Genomic DNA, 21,071 nt, shown 5'->3' on the forward strand with positions numbered 1-21,071 from the left:
CAGAGCGTCGCGTAACTTCGCCACGCAGCGGTTCCTGGTTGCCTAGCAACTGGCGAACACCCTGGTGCCTCGCGCCGCTTCGGTTAGTTAGGGAGTCTCGCGGCGGCTTCCTCCTCCCGTCTGCCTTGGGTGCGATGCTTCGTCCCGAGGTGCGATTCGGCAGGCGCAAGGGGCAAATGCGAGAGGCTACGCGTGAGTTTTTGGCGGGGGAAGCAGAGAAAGGGAGGAGCGAGGGGTACTTGGTGCTCTCTGATCCTGGTTGTTGTTTTTTGCAGACGTCTCATTTCCCAAACTGGGTAACATTATCAATGCTCAGTCAATGCTCAGAATTCCTCATTTCAAGCCTGAGCTACAAATATTCTCCTTTATTGGAGGGAGGATTGCTGGGCGCACGAGCCAGAGCTCAACGACCGCAGTTATATCTCTGTCCACCGATTGATTGATTTCCTCAGTCTTCGCTCTGTCGGAGTGAGAAAAAGAAGACGATGCGTCAGATTTCCTTGAGATGATCTTAAAAGCTCACACACTGTTTCACAGAATAATGGATAATTAATACTGTAGTGGTATTAAGTCTGTGTTTTTCAAAATTCGGCCACTTAAGATGTATGGACTTCAATTCCCAGTTCTCAACATACCAGCTTTGGAATTCTGGGAATTGAAGTCCATACATCTTAAAGATGCCAAGTTTGAAAACCAGTGTTGTGAGTCAACTTTATTTAGCTACGAATTAGTGAATAAGTTACTTTTGGGCATAAGCTACTGACTAACGCTCTCAGTTGAATTAAGCTTTGTTTTTCATCTAATCATGGATAATATTGCAGCCATGCCTCCCAGTTGTAAATAGTGAGAAGTTTCAAATTGTTCAAGTGTGTAGAAAATAGACCACTGAAAGTAATTCCATTTCTGTTTTATGTTGATTCTATATTTTCCTTGTCCATTGGGGTGGAAAAGCATGACATATTCCTCTTTCCCCAATCACCTGGCTTAGCCTTCCCTATTCTGTTTTCCATTACATCTTTTGGGACAAAAAAATTAAATTGTTGCTTCTGAATGAAAATATTTAATATTTAATTAAATCTCAGTACATACATAATTTAGGCATAGTTGAAGGCTCATTAAAGCCATTGTTAACAAAGGATTTATATACATATGCATGTATATATTTACTTGATTTTTATCTCACCTTGATTCTTTTTAAGTAATTCAAGGTGACAAATATATGTAATACAGTTTTCACCTTCTACCCAGCCAGCTTTCATACATAAGGCAATACAAGAATTCACAATCTGCTGGTTTCTAGGCCAGCATCTTAACCACTGCACCAAATTGGCTCTAATGTGTATGTATGGAATTTGTGAACCACTTAATCTGTCACAATGCTGAGTAGTTTATAAGGTAAGAATTAAAAACAAATATACGCCTAGCTTAAAAAGATAAACACCTAATAAGCATCTTACAAGAGTTTGGGTGCTATTCTAACACATTATTTAATTTATTTTTCTTTCTTGCCCAGCAAATGATGATGATGCGATGGAAGGAATATTTCTTCCAGTGGGAGTAGATCTTCACCAGATAACCATTTTGCCCAAAGCAGAATGGCAGAGAATTCAAGACAGTATCACTGCTCGTGAAAGAGAAACAGCACGCATTCTTGCTGAAAAGAAAGCACGAAAAGATTTGCACTTAAAGTCTCAAGCACTTGTGAAAAATTGGACCCACACTATTGCAGTAAGAAGAATTTGTGAATACCAATGCTTTCGACTTCACTTAAGACATATCTGTTCACCAGGGCTTTGACTGATATTACTGCTTATCTCTAGTGGCATCTGAGGGCTGTTGCTACTTTCATCAGAATGACGAAAGCAGCATCGCACAGCAAACTTTGCCCATTGGGAGTTGGAATTTTCTAAGGTAGAACATAACATACTAAGTTGGAATAGAGCTGATGACAAACATTCTATGAAACAGAACAACAGAGAACCCACCACATCCTAGAAAATTATCCCATGAGAAGGGAATAGTTCAGAAAGAATTCCAAGGGAAAATGGTATTATTTTATTTAAAACTATATGAGTATTGTTTACATCTTTAAAATGTACCAGTTATCCTATTTCTTAAAATAATATCCCTAATAAGATTATTTATACATTCATCACAGGGTATGTCACAACAAAAACTGAAAGCCAAAAAAGTACGGCAAGAGAGAGAGGAGGAAGAAAAAAGAAAGGCTGACCTTGAAGAAGCAAAATACCAAGCACAGAAGCGAAAAGAGAAAATAGAAGAAGCCAAATTGCAACAGTATTTTGAAAATGATAGAGTGAAAAGTTTTCATGTAATATAGATTACATTTTTTCTTCCTTTTAATTTTGGGCTACATTGTAGTGTAGAAGTGTAAACTATTAAATATTAAACATATCTTTTACAGAGAGCCTTATTACATTCTGAAGTTTTAAAGGAAAGAGATGCACAGATTGAATTTAAAAAGCAATACAAGAATTTGTACAAAAGCAAGGATGAGGCAATAGAACGTGAACGTCTAAAAGCTGTACAGTTAGAAGAAGAAAAAGCTAAAATGCAGCACATGAAGAGACTGCAGATTGCTAATGATCAACTGGCACAGTAAATATAATACAAATATATTATCTGCCAAGTAAAACTTTCCCCCCCCAAAAAAACAATATAAAAATTAAGCTGTTTTAGTACTTAAGTTTTTTTCCCCCCTTATGACTGCATGTACTTTTTCCTAATTCTAATGACAAAAAAAAAAAAACTAAATCAAACTTTCATTCAGGCACCTTCTAAGTGAGCAGCTGTTGCAGTGAGCAGGATCCTCCTCTTGTGTACATACCAGTCTCTTTCAGGGTATGCAACTTTAGATGAAATGCAGAAAATTAACAAGTACAGATAGTTCTTGACTTACAACCACAACTAAGCCCAAAACCTCTGTTACTAAGTGAATTTTGCCTCATTTTACGACCTTTCTTGCCTTTCTCTTATTAACTGAATCACTGCAGTTGTTAGTAACATGGTTGCTAAATGAATCTGGCTTCCCCATTGACTTTGCTTTGCATTGACTTTGCTTGTCAGAAGGCTGTAAAAGGTGATCACATGACCCTGCGACACTGTACATGTCATAAATGTGGGTAAGTTGCCAAACATCTGAAATTTGATCATATTACCATGGGGATGCTGCAAGGGTCATAAGTGTGAAAAATGGTCATAAGTCACTTCTTTCAGTGCCATTGTAACTTTGTACAGCCACTAAACAAACTGTTGTAAGTTGAAGACTACCTGTAGTAAATAAAGAAACAAAAGGCAGGATGCGAGAGAAAAGGAAAGCTAATTACATCTAGCTAATTAAATCTAAGATCATTAACTATCCCTACACAGTCTTCCCTCTTTGCAAAACATGCTTAATTCCACCATACCTGTACAATGCTCTATATGTTGTCTTTTCTTTAAATTTATTTTCTTTCCTATGTCATCTTTTTTTTTTAACCATACGTTTCCTACATATCCCATTCTCACTGCATTCATTTTACTTTTCTGTTTCCCTTGACATATTCTTGTTTATTTTTCCACCAAGATCCTCTCCTTCAGAACTCCTTACTTTTCCTTTTCTCAGTGTTTCACCACCGGCAGATTAATCACTCTTAGATTCAGATCCCTCATCTTCTAAGTCCAACAGTTTTTCATGATAACAACAAATTATGCTTTCAGACTCATTCTGTATTCATGTATGTTTGATGCTTCATCTACTTATTCAGAACAATTATTTTTAATAGTACATATTCATTAATCATCATTCATTAATGGATCTTCAAATGGCCCAATAATTTTTATTATGTTCTGGCCTTGTTTCCTTTCATCTAATTATGTTGTCTTGCATAGCAACTGATTCATCAGGATCACATTCATTTAGAATGTTGCACAGTTGTTCCCCAAACTCATTTTTGATGCTGATGTTATTATGATACTCTGGAGCATAATAAGCAGTTATCAGCAGCCTATGAATTTCATTATTTCATATATACATACACAGTAGTCTAGATGATACCAGCTCATTTTTTCTAAAACATTTTAGCTTTTTCATTCATAATTCATTCATACTTAAACCTACACTTTGACCTCCATACCTGCATTCCTCAACTCCAAAGATTAGCCCATCTTCATTCAGATTGCTTGCATCCTTCCCTTCATGTTCTTTACTCTGTACTCCTTTCATATATCCAATTATAGTCTTCTATATAGCAGGTCAGCGGTTCAAATCTCACCGGCTCAAGGTTGACTCAGCCTTCCATCCTTCCGGGGTAGGTAAAATGAGGACCCAGATTGTTGGGGGCAACGTAAATATATATATACATTGCTTACTGGTGTACACCGCTTAGAGAGTGCTTGCACTTAAAGCGGTATATAAGTCTCATAAATAAATAAATAAAATGAACATCTACAGATAGGTCAGTGAATTATGACATAAACTGCTCATTATAGCTTTGGCCAATTTTGGTATATATATATAGTGTACTAATGCAGAATATGCACATTTTTTTCTCCCTGCCAAAAATTACTCTTCTCCCAAAAACAACTTGCTAGGAAGTGAAAAAGGTCTGGCCTATCGGACAGATTTGGTACTAAGTAATTTTGGAGGTCTCTTGAAGTACAAGAAATCTTGGTGACAATTTGACTGAAAGTTCAGCAATATTTAGAGAATGATAGACTCTCCACTCCTGCTTTAGTCAATTAATGCTCATTCTCTTTATGTGTTTTTAGGATAAAGCAACATGAACATTTAGCAAACATAAGCAAGTTAGAAGAGAAAAAAGAAAGGGAAGAAATTCAGGAGTTGACCAAGTTATATCAATTGGAAATGCAGGAAAAAGAGCAAGCACAACGTGAACAGAAGATTAAACGAAGACAAGCCCATCTGGTATGTTGTGAGAATCTGGTAACTAAATAACTTGGAAGATAAATGCAAAATAGAAATAATAAACTGCTGCCCTCCAGATATTTAGGCTTACAATTCCTATAATCCTTGTTAACCTTTGATGAGCATAATGGGAGCATAATGTAAATTATTTGGTTGCCATAGGCTCCCTATGCTAAGTATAAAAACACTTCTCAATCTGTAAAATATTCAAGAATTTTAGGGGTGCTGATTTTGAATACTCTCTTGCCAAGTTATTCAGACATTTATTTCTAGAACTGGAGAAAGGGCTGATAATGGTGCATGATCAAATTCCTGCATCTTGGGGAAGTGAGAGATTTGAAATTTCTGACACTGATTCAAAATCAAAGAGTCTTTTAATAGTAATAGTAATTTCTGCCATAGATGAAGTGGTGGGAAATGCCATTGAACTACAATATCCAATCCCCTGCTAGCAAGCATAGTTTCACCTTCGTGTTGCCACCTGTTTGCTTCATGTGGAATTTGATCAGAATATAGTTTCTTCATCTGACTGAACTGTCTGGTGCTTTAGGTTTGCTGCCAGAGGGGAAAATAGCATTTAATTATATTTTTGCAGGGAATTGCTCTTCAAGTGCAGTTCCTAAAATCTTACATATGTGTGAATTGGCACATTTATTGCTTCTTGCTTCTTTCTTGCAGGGGCAGCATGCCTTGCAAACTTTGTTGAAGCAGCACAAATGCTTTTAGTTCTCACTATTTCAGTTTAGAACTGCATACTATGTTTCATGTTTTTTTTCTCCATAACGAAAAGAACAACTGAAAAGGGCATCAGCAAATGCCATGGAATATTAGCAGTTTTTACCAACTACAAAATGTATCATCATTGTATCACCATGGTTCTTTGTTCTGGTACACCAAAAGAATTCTACCTAACTCTTAAGCTAGCATGGAGAGTTATTTCAATCAGTGTTATGTTCCTGAATTTTATTTGAATTGATATCTCTTGATTCATTGTGAGATGCAAACCAGAAAAGTTAGGCAGGCTGCAATGGTCTGCCTGTCTGATCTTACCAGTATGCAGGCATGTAACATAAAGGGAGAGATACTGGCTTGGTGAAGGTCTGTACCAATAATTTGTCTTGAGGCCAAGAAAGTACAGACATGGAAACACTCTTAGAAGTGAGAATAGTGTGGAGACATAGCATGGGGTTAATCAGATTGTAAAGCATTGTGCTTTTTTACTTTTGATCCCATTCAGAGCTCCTGTTACATATACTGTATAAAAGGCTAAGTTTGTTTGCTGTCCTGCCTTTTAGTTCCGAATACCTCTCAGAAATGTATTTGCTTGTTGCCTTCAGCTCCTAAATTCAAGTTTTTCTCCCAGTACCATTTCATTTTCTGGATGAGAAGTTATTTTTTTTCTCATCCTCGATCTTGGAATAACAAAAATTACCATTAGCTGAGCTGAGGCAAGGTCACCTAATCAAAACAATTATCATGGTGGAGATGCCATAGCCATAGCACTTAGTACTTAGACTTACATACTGCTTCACAGTGCTTTACAGTCCTCTTTAAGTGGTTTGCTAAGTCAGCATATTTTTCCCAACAATCTGGGTCCTCATTTTACTGACTTCAGAAGGATGGAAGGCTGAGTCAACCTTGAGCTCATGAGAATCAAACTGCTGGCAGCTGGCAGAATTAGCCTGCAATACGACATTCTAACTACTGCACCACAATGGCTCTTATAAACTCAATATCCAGTTCTTTTTTGCCTTTCACGAGGGCAGAAGTCCTTTTTTTACTGGTACAAATTTTTAAGGACCAGAATCTTTCCCCGTTTGTTGTAGCTCTTCTCTATCCTTTAGGCTTCTGCTATTATAACAATTTAATTATTTTTTAAAAGTCTCCAAAAGCCTTTTAATTATAATTTCTCCCCTCCCAGTATTCTTTATCCTTTCTTCTTTCTGCCCCCTCCTCGTCTTTTCCTTTGATTGTCCAAAAATTTTTCCAACTTTGGTTCAGCAACTTTTCTCTCATGTTTGTCTTTGAGTTCTGCTCGTTGGTTTTAGAAGAATTCAAATTTTCTATCTCCATCAGAGTGAAGGATTAGGTTAAATTTGACTCTGCGTGTGTGTAAGAGCTATTCTGGAAGACTTAAAGTAGTAAAGAATAAACTAACTGCCTGTAGCAACAAAGCAATGCCACTGGAAGCTGCAATTCAGAGACTCTTTATCTAAGAATTGGGAGAATGAGCATTTAGCAATGAAGTTAATGTTCAGTTTTGTCTGATTATTTTAAAGGCATATGTTGCTGACCAGGTAACTCTCAAAGCTATAGAAACACAAAAACAAGAAGAAGAGGACGAGAGAATTCAAATACATTTTAGAGCAAAGCAAGAAATGGATAAGTTGAAGAAAGCAAAAGAAGAAGAGTTACACAGGTACATATAAACATGTAACATTTGAGCAGACTGAAGACCACAAGTATATAAAATGTTCTGTACTAGAAAAAAGACATCTAGGATATTTCAAAACATTTTGTTATTCTTCCACACCATACTTCTTGTAGCTATCTGGGGAGCTGTTGAGAATTTTCTGCAAATAAATCTGGAGTTTCAAAGGATACTGGACAGTTCTGAATGTTTTTCAGACATACTTACTTCAGTTTCTTTTACTGAAGGTGGTTGCATGTAGCCAACCTTCGATAATCTTGAAAAACCTAAGCCGGGATGGGAGACCACCAGGAAACTGTAGACTAGACTGGGAAGTTGAAAAGTGGTCCCAGAATGCAGTGACCAATTCTTTCTTTACAGTTGCAAACAACATGGCAGGAATGAAGCTAACTTTAACGTTGCCTTTACTTTTCATTTTATGAAACATAAAAGATTAATTTTCTGAACCTTTTAAGATATGATACAGATATTGGCTTGGATTCCATTGAGAAATTCCTTTGCCTTGGAGTTTCATTCACTAAGTGCATTATTGATTCCCCTCCTGCTCATTGCTCCTTTGGGAAGTCTATGAATGATAGAAGAATTCTGAGGAATATGGTAGCGATAGCATAAGAGACTGCAGAAGAAATGGAAATTGAATTGCAATTTATTTCATTGGTGCAAGGACCTCATGCAGTCAAAGAACATACCATTCAAAATCAGCTACATCGGAATAGCATTATATATGCTAGTAAATAAAAACTGAGAGTTACACAAAAGCTCTGTTCGGTTAGGACATCAATATGGAGTTCCTGAATCATTTGTTTTGTTAAACTGATTCTTCTCCAACCTCGGTCTTTCATATATGTACGATTATGACCCTTTATCCTCCTGGACATTGGCTAAGAAAGATAGTTGCTGTGCATTTACACAGGGGGCATCTCTGAAGAGTATCAAATTAGGAAAGCAAACTCCTTTCATTCCTAAGGCTTTGCTAGCCCAATAAATGCCCAAAGTAAACTGTAAAGTTGTATCTTAACAATCAACCTTCATAATAAAAAAATTGTGGGAGGATAGTAAAATAAAATGGACTAGTTGAGCTCATATTCTCAACAGTTTCTTCTATCAGAGCTATGCATGCTTCAGAGCACACAAGAAAGAACATTTCTAGGATTGCAGTTTTGAAGGCCTGAAAAGAGACATGGCTGCTTTAATGAGTTGCAGACAGATGCTATATTCATACATTCCAAAGCATATTTTCTGATTCAAATCCAAAACACTCTACAGCTCCATTTCATGATTTGTATAGTAGAAGCATACTTTATTTCTGGATTAAAACTGGAGATATTTGCATTGATATATAATTATTGTAAAAATAAGCAAGCACTCTTTTTTTCCAAGCCACTCACAAAAGAGACTGTGCTTTGTAGATAATAGGCTGCACTTCATCCATCAGTCATCTATACTGGTGGGTGAAGAATCCCTGTGTATTTAAGGATTGTCATTCCCAGAATGGTGTCCTTGTGTACTCCTATTTCTTGAAAGAAACAGGAGCTGTCTATGTCAAATGGGGCTTCCCTCTTCTAACAGAAAGTGCCTTCTACCCAGTGTGGAATTTAATTAAAGTATATTTCAGACTGCCTTCTATCCGGCATAAAATCAGAGTCATATTTCAGACTCTGCTAGCATACAAGGCAGTAAATATTGATCTATTACAGATTAATGGAAGAGCAAAGGGAGAGGATTACTAACCGCCTTTTAGCACGAATGAAAAAGAAGATGGGTGATGAAGATGAGCGTATTGCAAGAGAAATTGCAGAGCAAGAAGAGGAGCAAGCTAAAGAGCTCAAAGCTAAAGAAGAAAAGCTTCAGGCCGATCTGAAATCCATTGCAGAACACAGAATCAATGTGGTAAGAAAAAAAAAATCCAGGTTACTTGCATTCTTTTTGACATGTTCCACTATTCATAGTAATCAGCTTTTAAAATTACACTCTTCCAAGTGTATAGTGACATGTCCTTCTGAGCACCTTGTATGCAGCAAGTTTAATTGAAATAATGGCATTTCCTTTCAAATAGAACTACTTTAAGAAGGGGTTGCCCAAGGTATTACGGAACCAGGGTAACTGTAAATTATTTTGTAGCAAGTTACACAGTCATCAGATTTCAGATTCTATTATTACAGCTTAGAAATAAAACTGTATTATTTCAGATAAAAATGAAAGAGGAAAAGGAAAAAGAGGAGAGATTGGAAGGTCAAAAAATACTTATTGAACTGATGGAAGCAGACCGGATCTATCAAGAACTGGAGAAGGATAAGATACATAGAAATTATTGTGCAAACTTAAAATTGCAAGAAGCTCATGTCGCACAGATAGTAAGTATAGATATTATAATACTTGGAAAATACCTCAACTTATACAATTTCTGTTCAGTCCTAGAAGGGTGAAAGGATACTTCTGTATCAGGGTATTGTTTTATTTACTTTACTTCTGTATCAGGGAAAGTTTTATTTCCAGTTTGGATTGTGCAAACACATTAAAGAAGGTAACATCCCATCCTGTCAGAGAACATTATAACTATAAAAGACCCCAATCATCAATAGTACAATGCACTAAAAAAAGATCACCTCCATATATCAGAGCAAGATATCGCAGAAATATTTTTTCTTCCATCAAAGAATCCCGGGATTGAATTAATTCAAACAATCTACCATAAAGAGTTTTCTTTTTCATGTAATCTTTATAGCATTATAAATGTTTGCAGATTATTCATACATCATTTCTAAATGGTAGTACATTTTTATTATTTAGTTATTACACAAATTTTTAAAATATTTAAATTTTGATCATCTCAAGGGAATTAATTTGGCTGACATTAAACAAACAACAAAGCATACCCATTATTAAAACTAACAGTGCTTACAATTTTACTGGCAATCCATCAGAAGTCAAATTTGGATGACCTTGTGATTGAAATGTCAAGATCTAAGACCCTAATACAGAAGCTTTAATTTCACATATTTTGCATCCAGAAAGATATGAAGAATTAGCAGTTTAAAACTTTCATTTTGGAAAAAAAAACTTGTATTCCATTCATTTGTGCAAGAACATATTTTAATTGCAGCCTATAAAGCTAATCTCAAAATGCTTACAAGCAATTATTTGTAAGAATATGAATTGCACTGATATGTTTGATATGCAAATTGATTCTTTTGCTTATTTTTTAATACGCTAGTCATGTGTTGGGCTTCAAAGTAAAACAAGATTTCCACAAGGATTAGCACACATATACGGTATACACTTTTAAATTAATTTTTCCCAATACAGGCTGAAAAAATAACAAGAGAAGAATGTGAGAAGCAGCAGGATGCTGAATATGTTAGACAGAAAGAACTGATTGCGTTGTGCAGGGAGCAGGAGTTCCAGAAATATGCAAAGGAAATAATTGATGAACAATCTAAGACCACTCAGAATCTCTACCCACTTCACAAAAGACTGCATGAAGGCATTCCTACTTTCAGTGGCCCAGGTTATAGCGAAGGTCAACAGTGCTGTGAGAAGCGTGCTATTAAGCCACCCTACATAGGTGAAACAGCTCAAGAAATGAAGTTATTAAATGAACAAAACTATGATGAGACTAAAGCACGATTAGGATTTACATGGTAAAAAATATTTGGAAGGATAAAACAGAAGTCTAACATCTTTATCATAATCCAGATTGTGAAAAGTAGAGTAAAAAGAAACAAATTTATAATAAACATTGTAGCTTGATTATGGCTGTCTTTGCAGAAAGCTATTGATATGAAACAATGTGCAACATTTTCAAGCAGAATGAAAACTATGCAAGGTTTGAAAAGAAGGAATATAATCGTAGTGAAATTCTAATTCACATTTCTAGCTTAAAATTTTATCTGTAAGTTATGAAAGAAATTACTTGCTGATTATTTTAAACCCTTTGGTTGGAAATAAAATGTAGTTGATCCTCAGTAGCATCTTTCATTCTTCCATTGATTCTTCCCTTGCATTACTGTGTGATTTATACCTGATTTTCTACTATAACAAGCATTCAGGACAGGGAACAAAATTCAGTAAGTACATGAAATGCTAATGCAAGTCAGTCATTAAAAACCTGCAAAAAGATATTACTCTACATATTTTTTAAATGATGTGGGACTAAATGTAGCTCCCAAAGGAATGCATTCTACTGCATGGGAGATACAGTATATAGAAGTGTCTTCCAGTCTCTCTCATGCCATAAAGTTTGGCTTCAAAAGGTCCTCTCCTGCATACAACAACTGTACCTATTTGTAACAGCACAGCCGAAAGCCTTGATGTTTAATACCATTACCTTAAAAAAATGTTGAGTAAGCAGTAGGTCATCAGTGCAGATCTTTTGGTAAAACTATAATATGAACCCAGAGCACGGGTGTCAAACTCACCATATTATGTGCCGCATCGTGACTTTTTTTGCATTGCCAGAGCTGGGGTGGGTATGGCCTCCATATGATGCAACTGGCCCGTGGGCCATCAGTTTGACACCCCTGTCCCAGAGCCTTACAATAGTTAGGCTAATTGCAATATTTTCCAAGTTTTCTAAAGGTAGCCCCATGCAGAGAGGACTATAGTAGTTTGGGTGTGATACCTTGTCAGCTTTGACCAGCTCAGAAGCTTGTGCATCACAGTAGCTACAGCTACTGTCCGTAAATTTCATTTCAATGGAGCATCAAGTAGTCCCAAATGATGTTTTCTTTCGCAGCAAATACAATCCATCTGAAATAGGCTAAACCTCAATCCCAAGTCCAATAGCACTGCTAACTTGCCTGGATCAAATTTTAGCATGTTTTTCCTCATTCAACCCATTTCTGAGCTTAGGCAACCTCAATGATATCAAGTTATCTGAACCATTAAAATATTTTTTTAAAAAATTTGAAAGCAATGTACTGGGAGAAACTGCTGGATTTTAAAACGTGAGTAAAATTGGATGTCCACTAATGCTGTACATTGTCCTTTGATCATTTTCTGTCAGCATAACAAAATAATTTATGCAACAGAAATTCCTAACTGTCTCTTACAAGATAAACTCTCCTTGATGACATTTGCTATCAGATTTAGAAGAAAACTTACTCTGATCTTTCAGTTGGCTTTCAGCTACTGTTTTTTCACTTTAAGAGTTCTTGGGGTATTCATTAATCTTACCACCTTCCATTTTATTTATGGTCTTTTTTAAAGACTAGTTGAGCTTGGGGAAAAAAGACTACATTCAAATGTTTCAAATTTCTGCTAACCTATTTCAGTTCCTCACAGCCAACAAGACTCCAGAATCCAATCAGAAAGTTATTGTCCACCTCTAAGAATATTTATAAAATGACCTGTTGAGTGAGTTAAAGATCAGTTTAATGAACGTTGGTATAGTCCTATTAATGCCTATAAAATAAACCCCATTTAATTCAGAGGGTTTTTTTTACTTATTAGATTGCATCCCCAGCCTGACAACCTGCAAAAGTCTATAGGTAGTTGTAAACAATATAAAACAAAAAAGCAGAATGAGCATAGAAATGTCAAGCATTTTGCTACATAGATCTTGCTTCATGAACAAATATCTAAAGCACATCTCTCCTTCAAAAACATCAACTATGATGATAAAAGAGAGTATAAAAACAGCTTTAAGATTCTCAAAATACTTTTAATATACAAGTTACATATTCCATATGAAGCATTCACATTTTCACATCTTTCCCAGATGAGAATTACAAACCATAAAACTGTCCAAAAGCATGATTTTATTATTCTGCAGGCAAAACCAACAGAGTTGTTATCCGGAAAAAGAACCTTTCAACAAAATGATCATATACCCTTGCAGACTGCCACTTAGTACACTGTTGACTAAATACAAACTCATCATGGTTCAGTTACAGTAAAAAATACATTTAAGTGAACACATCAAAATTAACATACATTTCTTCTTTGCAATTTTACAGAAGTATATGCAAAAGGGGCTATATATAATTAAAAATAATCAAAACTTCTGCTACAAACATGCACTGCATGTTGCAAAATCTATAACCAACTTTTTAATGTTATTGCAATCATTTTAAAGTCCCCCCCCCCCCGTGTGTTCTGTTATCTTTAGAACTCTGGCTGCAAACCTTTATCCCTTTGAGATATAGACACACAAATGGCAAATCTAGGCAGACGCTAGGTCCAGTGGACATGTCTTGCTACTCTCCTATAACGAAATAACTTGGAAGAGGCAAGCAAGTCCCCTATATAATAAATTGCCTGCTTTTCCAACTAATATTTATAAGAATTATTTGAAAACCTATCTGCTTGTGCTGAAAGCAGATATTTTTTTATGACAGAACTAAAATGCTTGTTAATTCTTAATTCTAAATATTTATTTAGTTTACGGTATTTATGTATTTATTTATTTAAGCAAACTTACTGCCACTCTTATTTTAGCCTTTTGCCTGTGCATCTTTATTTGCTTATGTATTTATTCCATCAGCAATCTGTATTGTTAGAGTAGTTTTATTAAAAGATTTTACATAAATACAAAATACATTCAAAGAAAAAAAATGTAGCAAATGTGAACAGGAAAGAAGATATTACGTATGTTAAGTGCCTTCACAAAACCACATTTGGGTTTTTCTATAAGATGAAAGGTTTTTCTTTTAAGCTCCCAATCAGGAATGCTGAAAAGACTAGGCTCTAGTCTAACAAACTGAGCAAGAAGACATCTGCAATGGGAAGGCATCACTTACTGTAGGTAAGCTGTTGAATGAGCTACAAGTAACCTTTTTATTCTTCCTGGTTTCTGTGCAATCCCAACATATGGGAAAACAGGAAGTAGACTTACCCAGAAGCAGAATTCATCCCATCTTAGCAGAGCGTCTGCCTGAACACACATAGACATATTCAAGATGTAAAGCCTGATCAGTTTGGATGGCTTCAGTCAAATCACTGAATCCCTTTTCTACCACTGTGCAGACATCCTGTTAAAAATTAATGTACAGGAATACTATTCTCATCAAGTCTGTGACTTAAATGGAACATATATTCCATCTTAGATAGGAAAAATTGAATTTCACTGTATCTTTGGGAAGCAACCGACAGCTCCAGATGAAAAGTCAGAATGGGTGAATATGAATCACAGCTGGGGTCATCTTTCACATCAATCTCTATGAAAATCAATCAAATCCAATGACACTGGCAATATAGCAGGCAACAGAAATTTGACACCTCTAAAATCATTGCCAAAAACACCAGGGTAGACATTACTAAGTAGTTATCAAGGTGAAAGATGGAAATGAATCTGCAGCTACACATTCACAACTCTAGCACCTTAACTCTGGGGTAAAGACATTAAGTTGTTGCTACCAGTGAGACCCCTGTTAACCCATTAAGTATCTTAATCCCTGGACTGATCTATATATAGCAACACCAAACTGGCTTTGGGAAATAAGATTTATTTTTCTTTTTGTGCTTTGCTATCTGAAAAGCCAAGTGACTCAACTTTCTACTTGAAACTTCAAACTCTTAGAGAAGGGGCAATCTAGAAAATATTTGTTGATAAATGATATCGGAACTTTGTGGTACATAAGGATTTCACTTAATCAGTAACAACATAACTTTAAAATACACAACTAGTGAAAAACACAACTAGTGTAAGACAAATACTTCACATATATGGAGGGCTTCAGTAATCGAGGGAAGGTTCTATAACAGTGGTGGCGAACCTATGGCATGGGTGCCAAAGGCAGCATCCACAGCCCTCTCTGTGGGCATGCGCACCGTCGCCCCAGACCTAGGCCTTCAGCTGGGTTTTATAAAACCTTTTTGCTTTAAGCCTCCGCTGCCGTGTGCAAAAAAATAAAAATCAGTCAATTTCAACTTCTTGCGGGAAAAAAAAGATCTTGTAAAGTTGGAATTGATTGAACTTTTTAGTCCCACCCAGTCTTACCACCGTAGCCACGCCCACCCAATTGGCCACACCCACCTGGCACTAGGCGATGCATAAGTGGGTTTTGGGTTGCAGTTTGGGCACTCAATCTCCAAAAGGTTCGCCATCACTGTTCTATAAGATGTGATTTTTTGCACAAAGAAATAGCATCAAATTACTTCTGAGCTTGAACCTGTGAATTACTGCTGCGGTGAAACAGTTCACTGTATTAGGTTGCAGGATTTCAGCACCGGTTCCAGAAAACTTGCCATCTGTTTTTTTTGGGGGGAGGGGCTACTATGGTACAACCAAAACACTTAGCTAGGGTAAAACTGATGAACACAAATACGCATAGTCAAAGATGCTGCCATTAGAGTTAATAAAGCTGTTCCAGATCCCTATGTTATCATAAAAACAATCTCAGGATTTTCCTGTTGCACAGCAGAATTGTATGACAGAGAAATTTCCTCAGTTCACACACTAGCATTAAGGTTTCCTAAAGCATGTGAAAAAAAAATGCAGTTGCTTCTCTATTTGTACTTTGTTGAATTCTGCAACGCAGTTCTATAATCAAGTAAGTATACAAAAATGTATATGCATTTGTGAAAACACCAAAAATTCACATTAGGTAAAATTGCTTGCAAAAATATTTATATAGGCAAAATTACTACAAAAATACATATATAATCAGGAAAAATGTGTACGTTTTCAAGTACACTTTAAAAATGTGCAAATTGATATAGAAATGGGATAAAAGACTCTTTAATCTCAAAGACTTAGCAAATATGTCATTTCTTCAGTTGCATCTTATTTGCTATGCTTTTGGCCTGCATCATCATTCTTATAAAGCACTATAGTACATATAGGTGAATATTAGGATTATAAAGACATTTTTGAAGGATAATTGATGGATTATATTTATGGACATTGCACACAGCAAAGAAATAACTGCCAAATTTAAAGAAGGACAATCAGTCTTGCTAATAATATCATAAGGATGTCCCAATCCAAATTTGGGATCAAACATTATACTTAGCAGTGACTATTAAATTGTAAATTATGGCTTTTCAAACACAAGAAAGAAATACAGATACAAAATCAGACTAAATTTTATTCTATCATAGGTACTGGGCACCTTCATGAAATTTTACACATATTTGACTACACATATTTGACTATTAATTTAAAATAAGTTGAAGACCCAGGGAATGTTATCTGGAAGTTTCATGCATATGATGACCAAATAGCCACATAATTATTTCTAGGTAGCAGTATGGAAGTGTTTGCTACTGTATTCTTCCAAAAGATTTTAGTGACAAATCTAAGCTACAAATGTGGTTTAATTTTTTAAAAAGATTTTTAAAATTACCCCTAATAGCATGTTAATTGTATCATTTTGACCTTCGTATGAAAGAATTTCTGTTGTGGAACCACCACTTCAAACTAATTGGCCTTTCAGGAAAATTAGCAACTGTAATTTTGTACCTCATCATAGAAAATAAATTAATCATGCACCAATACTTCAAAACCTAAATATTTCTACAAGGAAGAACATGGTAAATATATCAGTATTTTCCTCTAAAAGATTATTGAAACAATTTGAGAACATTTTTACTCTACAGATATTACCATTATGTATCTGACAGGCCCTTTATCTGATTGATTACATGGCATTTAAGCTCAAAATAAATTTCTACGATTGTCTCTTATTCACTTCTTTATTGGGCAAGTAAACTAATTCTTCCAACTTTTGTAATGAGAAAACTCAACTGAAACAGTAAAATATCTAGTCTTGTATTTAACATTATTGTAGTAATTTAGATAGCAACTGCCTGTATTCTAAAGTAAAACTCAAATTTTAAAACAGGTTATCATCTTAGTTTAAATATTCAGTCTTAATATACCATGGAAATACTTTTCCAGGTTTGCATTATCTAACTGTACTTGATATTAATCAGGCCATGATTAACACTATACTACATATTCTGCAATTTGTAAATATGGCTGTGTAAAAGAGACCTATGCAAGCCTGAGTGATGACAGAAGATATGTGTAAAGATTTTGCAGAATCCATTTTTTTCCATTAGGAAGGGGAAAAAAATTCAATTCCTATTTCTGACAAGGAAAAATCTAAGAAAACAAGAATACAGATATATTGGGTAGTAAATAAATACTAGCAGAAACATGCTGTTTTATTTGGTTAAAACAAAGAGGTGAACAGTATTTGAATCTATAGCAGGAAAGGTGCTTCCAATCCAGCAAGAGCGTGAGACAAGTTTAGCAAGCACCCTATGCTAGATCAGAACTGCAGTTCCTATAATGGCTCTGTATATGGGTCCTAAATAAGAACAATCCTAAGTCCCTAGACAATTTCATGGCTGCCCTCCTGAAAAGATTGCAGGAAAAACGTCTTGATCGCTTAGTTGTCAGGTTCATATAAAAAAAAAAAATCATCTATCTTATTATATTTTTCCAAAACTTATATTTATGTACATCCAAACTAACATAGAAGTTGTTCTCATTTTTCTTCTTGCCACTAAATAAGTCTTCAAGGTAAGGGAACATACTGAAATCTGCAGCACTGGTGTGGGAATGCAGTATATTTATTACAAACAAGGAAAAGGCATAGAGTGTTTTATTCCTGTGAAAATTTAAGTTTCTGGTAAGTGTTGAAATCTGATGACTATACCTAACTTTTGTCATTTCTTCTTTAGTCTTTGTGGCACTTTTGCTTATCTGTTAGGAAGCTTTAGAAAGCAAAACTAGCATATACAATACCATACTTATTTCTCATCCAACAACAGAAATGTGAGATACATTATACATATTTTAAATTTATATTAGAATATCCTGGGATGCACCCAATGGTTCCTTTTTCCTATCAAAAAGGGCTTCCACTCAAACAACTGGAGGTGGGAGTAAAGGTTCAATTTTTGTCAATTTTCTTAACCAGCACAATTTTCTATGTGATACTGCATGTTGTTCCAGAAAGCCCCTCTATCTGCAACAGCAGCTTTCCAAAGGGAATTTATGTTGATAGAAAAGTGTGGTACCTTTATAATAGGCTAACACTCAGGAAGGATTACAAAATTATGAAACAGATTTCCTCCTTATAAATTCAGTGAAGCCAGATTTTATTTCTTTCTGAAAGGAGTTTTCTCCTTCAAACAAACTGAAAATGTAGTGATGAAAAGATAGTCAAACAGAATATCAAATGCACTCTCACATTTAAGCATGACTTTTCTATAAATTCATTATTATCAGGACCATATAAAATCAGTTATTTCTGAAATAGTTGCTTTATGGAAAGTATTTCATTTAGAATAACTGTTCCAAAGATCAAAGTGATTAACCTTTTCCTGAAAGGGACAACAATGAAAAATAACAGCAAAGTAACAATCCGAGTAACATATTCAAACTGGAGAACATTTATTCTTCTTCAATTGAATGTTCTATTTTTATATATGCTGGTTTTGTTTATTAATTATAGTTCTGAAATGTTAATATTAACATGTTATTTCTTTAAGATATAAAAAGAATTTGATTCAAAGATGTTTGTAATTTCAGACCAACCAACCAATTTGCAGTGTGCTTCTAAATTAAAATTAAATTAACGTACAGTATGCTTCCATCAGGTAACATAGAAATAGGATACATAAACTATGAAATATTAAAACATAGCACAATGTATTACACATAAAACTTGTTTTTCCATTTCAAGTTTATTAAAACTTTAGCAGTACAAATGATCCAGATTGTGGATTATCAAAAAACCAAACTGAAGTCCACATTAAAAAAAAAATGTTCCCCAACATGTCTCTAGAACCTAGAAGCAGAGTGGAAACAATAAGTTCATAAACTCATCCATGCCTATCTTCATCAGTTCCAGCACTTGATTCATGATCGGATTTTTTATCTTTGCCATGGGCACGATCTCTCTCCTGATATTTTGATTTTTGGTTGATTTCTTTTTCTCTTGAAGAACGAGATCTGTCCCTTTCCTTACTCCTCCGTGAGTATGATCTTTTCAATTCTCTGTCCTTGCTGCTTCTTCTTTTCTTTGAGTCAGGACTTCTATCTTGATTTCTATAGGATTTTTTGCTTTTATTCGTCTCGGAGCTACTGCTGTCATGGCTTTTTGAACGCATCTTTTTTCCAGTATCTTCCTTTTTGCGAGAACTTTTGTACTCTTGATCCCGATGCCTGTCTTTACTTCGATTTTCTTCCCTCTCAGAGCTATGGGATTCCTTCCGCCTTTTATATTCTTTCTCTCTGGACCTCTCTGGGGTGCCTCTTCTCTCTCTACTCCTTGATCTTCCTTTTCTTTTTACTTCTTTATCTCTATGTTTGGAATAATCTTTACTTCTGCTGCGGTCTCGTTCTTTACTTCTGGACCTGGCTCGTTTGCCTCTGTCCACACTTCTGCTTCGCTCTCTGGCCTTATTATTGGAACTATGTTTGTTTTTAGGCTGCTCACGTTCCCTACTTTTTGAGTGTTCATGTTTTCCCCTATCTTTACTTTTGGTATGATTCTGGCCATTACTTCTAGATCTTCCCCTTTTATTCTTCTCTTTGCTTTTGCTTCGTTCTCTGCTATGAAAGTCATTATATTTTTCTTTGTCTTTTTCTCTGCTTCTTGATCGCATTTTTTTATCTTCATGTTTACTGTATTTTGAGTCTCTTTCTTTACTTTTTGATATCTCTTTGCTTTTAGATCTAGCCTTTTTCTTGGCTTTACTTTTGTTATGTTTGTCCTTATCTTCTTTCTCGGAATTTCTCTTTGTCCCTCTGTCTTTACTGCCAGATTTGGGATCTTTGGGCTGTGTTTCTTTTTCTCCTCTTCTATCTGGACTTTCAGAACCCTCCCTTTGATCAGATATTTTTCTTTCTTTTCCTCTCCCTGGACTTTTTTGATTTGCAGCATCCTTCTTGTTTTCATTCATTTCACTCCTTCAAGACAAACAAGCAAGCAAACAAACAAACAAACAAACTTGATCATAAAGCTAGTGAAATAATCTCACACCATTATCTGAACTTACATTATAAACTGCATACACATGGAGGTACATGATAGAAAGAAGTACCTCTAAATCAAAAATACAACATACTATTGGAGAACTCTACTGCATGAGTCAAATGTGACACAACAGAATGGGAAGATCTTTAAAAATTTTGTGGAAGAATTTCCCATGAGGGGAAGAAGAAAGCACATGTACTTTCTTCTTTTAATTTCTCTATACTTGTTTTAATTTTCATTTAGCAGATTATTATTTTTTTTCCTTTTTCTTCTAGCAAGATACTAAATGAGCACCATAGGAAATGGAAAAATAGATCATTATTTACAGGAGTTTCACTGCTGCACTGACTATTGAGTTACTTATAAAGTGTGATTAAAAATCAAATAAATAAATAGTACAGAAAAGACTACAGCTTTGATTGCCTCTTACTTGTCTCCTTTTATCCATCTTTCTCCACTTGATACTCTCATTCTTTGAGCTCTTTGCATTTCCTGTCTCCAGTGTGGAGGAGTCTCACTGCGTCTAAAGCGATCCCTTGACCTGGACCTTGAAGGTGTCCGGTACCGCTTTGAATACAAGAGGAAAAATTAGCTAAAACAAGATATGGATCCTAATTTATATAGCAGCTATGATAGGTTTGCAAATTACCCATTTAAAAACATAATAAAACCTCAATTTAATGGACCGTTTTGGGATAAGAATTGTTTGTTGAGTCAATGTTCAAGTGAGATAAAGTGATACAATTGATACAGAAAATGTCAATTGATACTTATGCAA

At 35.3% G+C, this 21,071-nt stretch overlaps 2 protein-coding genes across 2 annotated transcripts in view; one reads left to right on the plus strand and one right to left on the minus strand.

The window, feature by feature from the left end:
- The first annotated feature begins 6 nt into the window (after nucleotides 1-6).
- CCDC173 (coiled-coil domain containing 173) lies at nucleotides 7-11,323 on the plus strand. Its single transcript, XM_039365439.1, has 9 exons — nucleotides 7-192; nucleotides 1,514-1,728; nucleotides 2,159-2,332; nucleotides 2,426-2,619; nucleotides 4,771-4,927; nucleotides 7,207-7,346; nucleotides 9,056-9,248; nucleotides 9,548-9,712; nucleotides 10,665-11,323. Exons 1-9 carry the CDS (start codon nucleotides 135-137, stop codon nucleotides 11,001-11,003), a joined length of 1,635 nt encoding a protein of 544 aa, XP_039221373.1. The 5' UTR covers nucleotides 7-134; the 3' UTR covers nucleotides 11,004-11,323.
- A 7,063-nt stretch (nucleotides 11,324-18,386) lies between these two features.
- Nucleotides 18,387-21,071, minus strand: part of PPIG (peptidylprolyl isomerase G) — a 31,947-nt gene continuing 29,262 nt past the window's right edge. Inside the window, exons 12-13 of the mRNA XM_039365474.1 lie at nucleotides 20,724-20,860; nucleotides 18,387-20,226 (exon numbers count right to left, since the gene is read on the minus strand). Of these exons, the coding sequence (XP_039221408.1) occupies nucleotides 19,137-20,226; nucleotides 20,724-20,860 (1,227 nt within the window). The 3' untranslated portion in view covers nucleotides 18,387-19,136. The remainder of the gene's footprint in view (nucleotides 20,227-20,723; nucleotides 20,861-21,071) is intronic.

This window comes from Crotalus tigris, unplaced genomic scaffold (assembly GCF_016545835.1).
Source record: "Crotalus tigris isolate CLP2741 ecotype Arizona unplaced genomic scaffold, ASM1654583v1 scf7180000020074.1721668, whole genome shotgun sequence".
Classification (NCBI taxonomy): Eukaryota; Metazoa; Chordata; class Lepidosauria; order Squamata; family Viperidae; genus Crotalus; species Crotalus tigris.

What these genes read in the sequence shown, in the direction of transcription:
- CCDC173 (XM_039365439.1), top strand. Translation starts at nt 135, where the DNA reads ATGCTTCGTCCCGAGGTGCGATTCGGCAGGCGCAAGGGGCAAATGCGA. An exon ending in ATTGGACCCACACTATTGCA is followed by an intron (nt 1,729 to 2,158) that starts GTAAGAAGAATT and finishes CATTCATCACAG; the next exon opens with GGTATGTCACAACAAAAACT. An exon ending in CAGAACACAGAATCAATGTG is followed by an intron (nt 9,249 to 9,547) that starts GTAAGAAAAAAA and finishes GTATTATTTCAG; the next exon opens with ATAAAAATGAAAGAGGAAAA.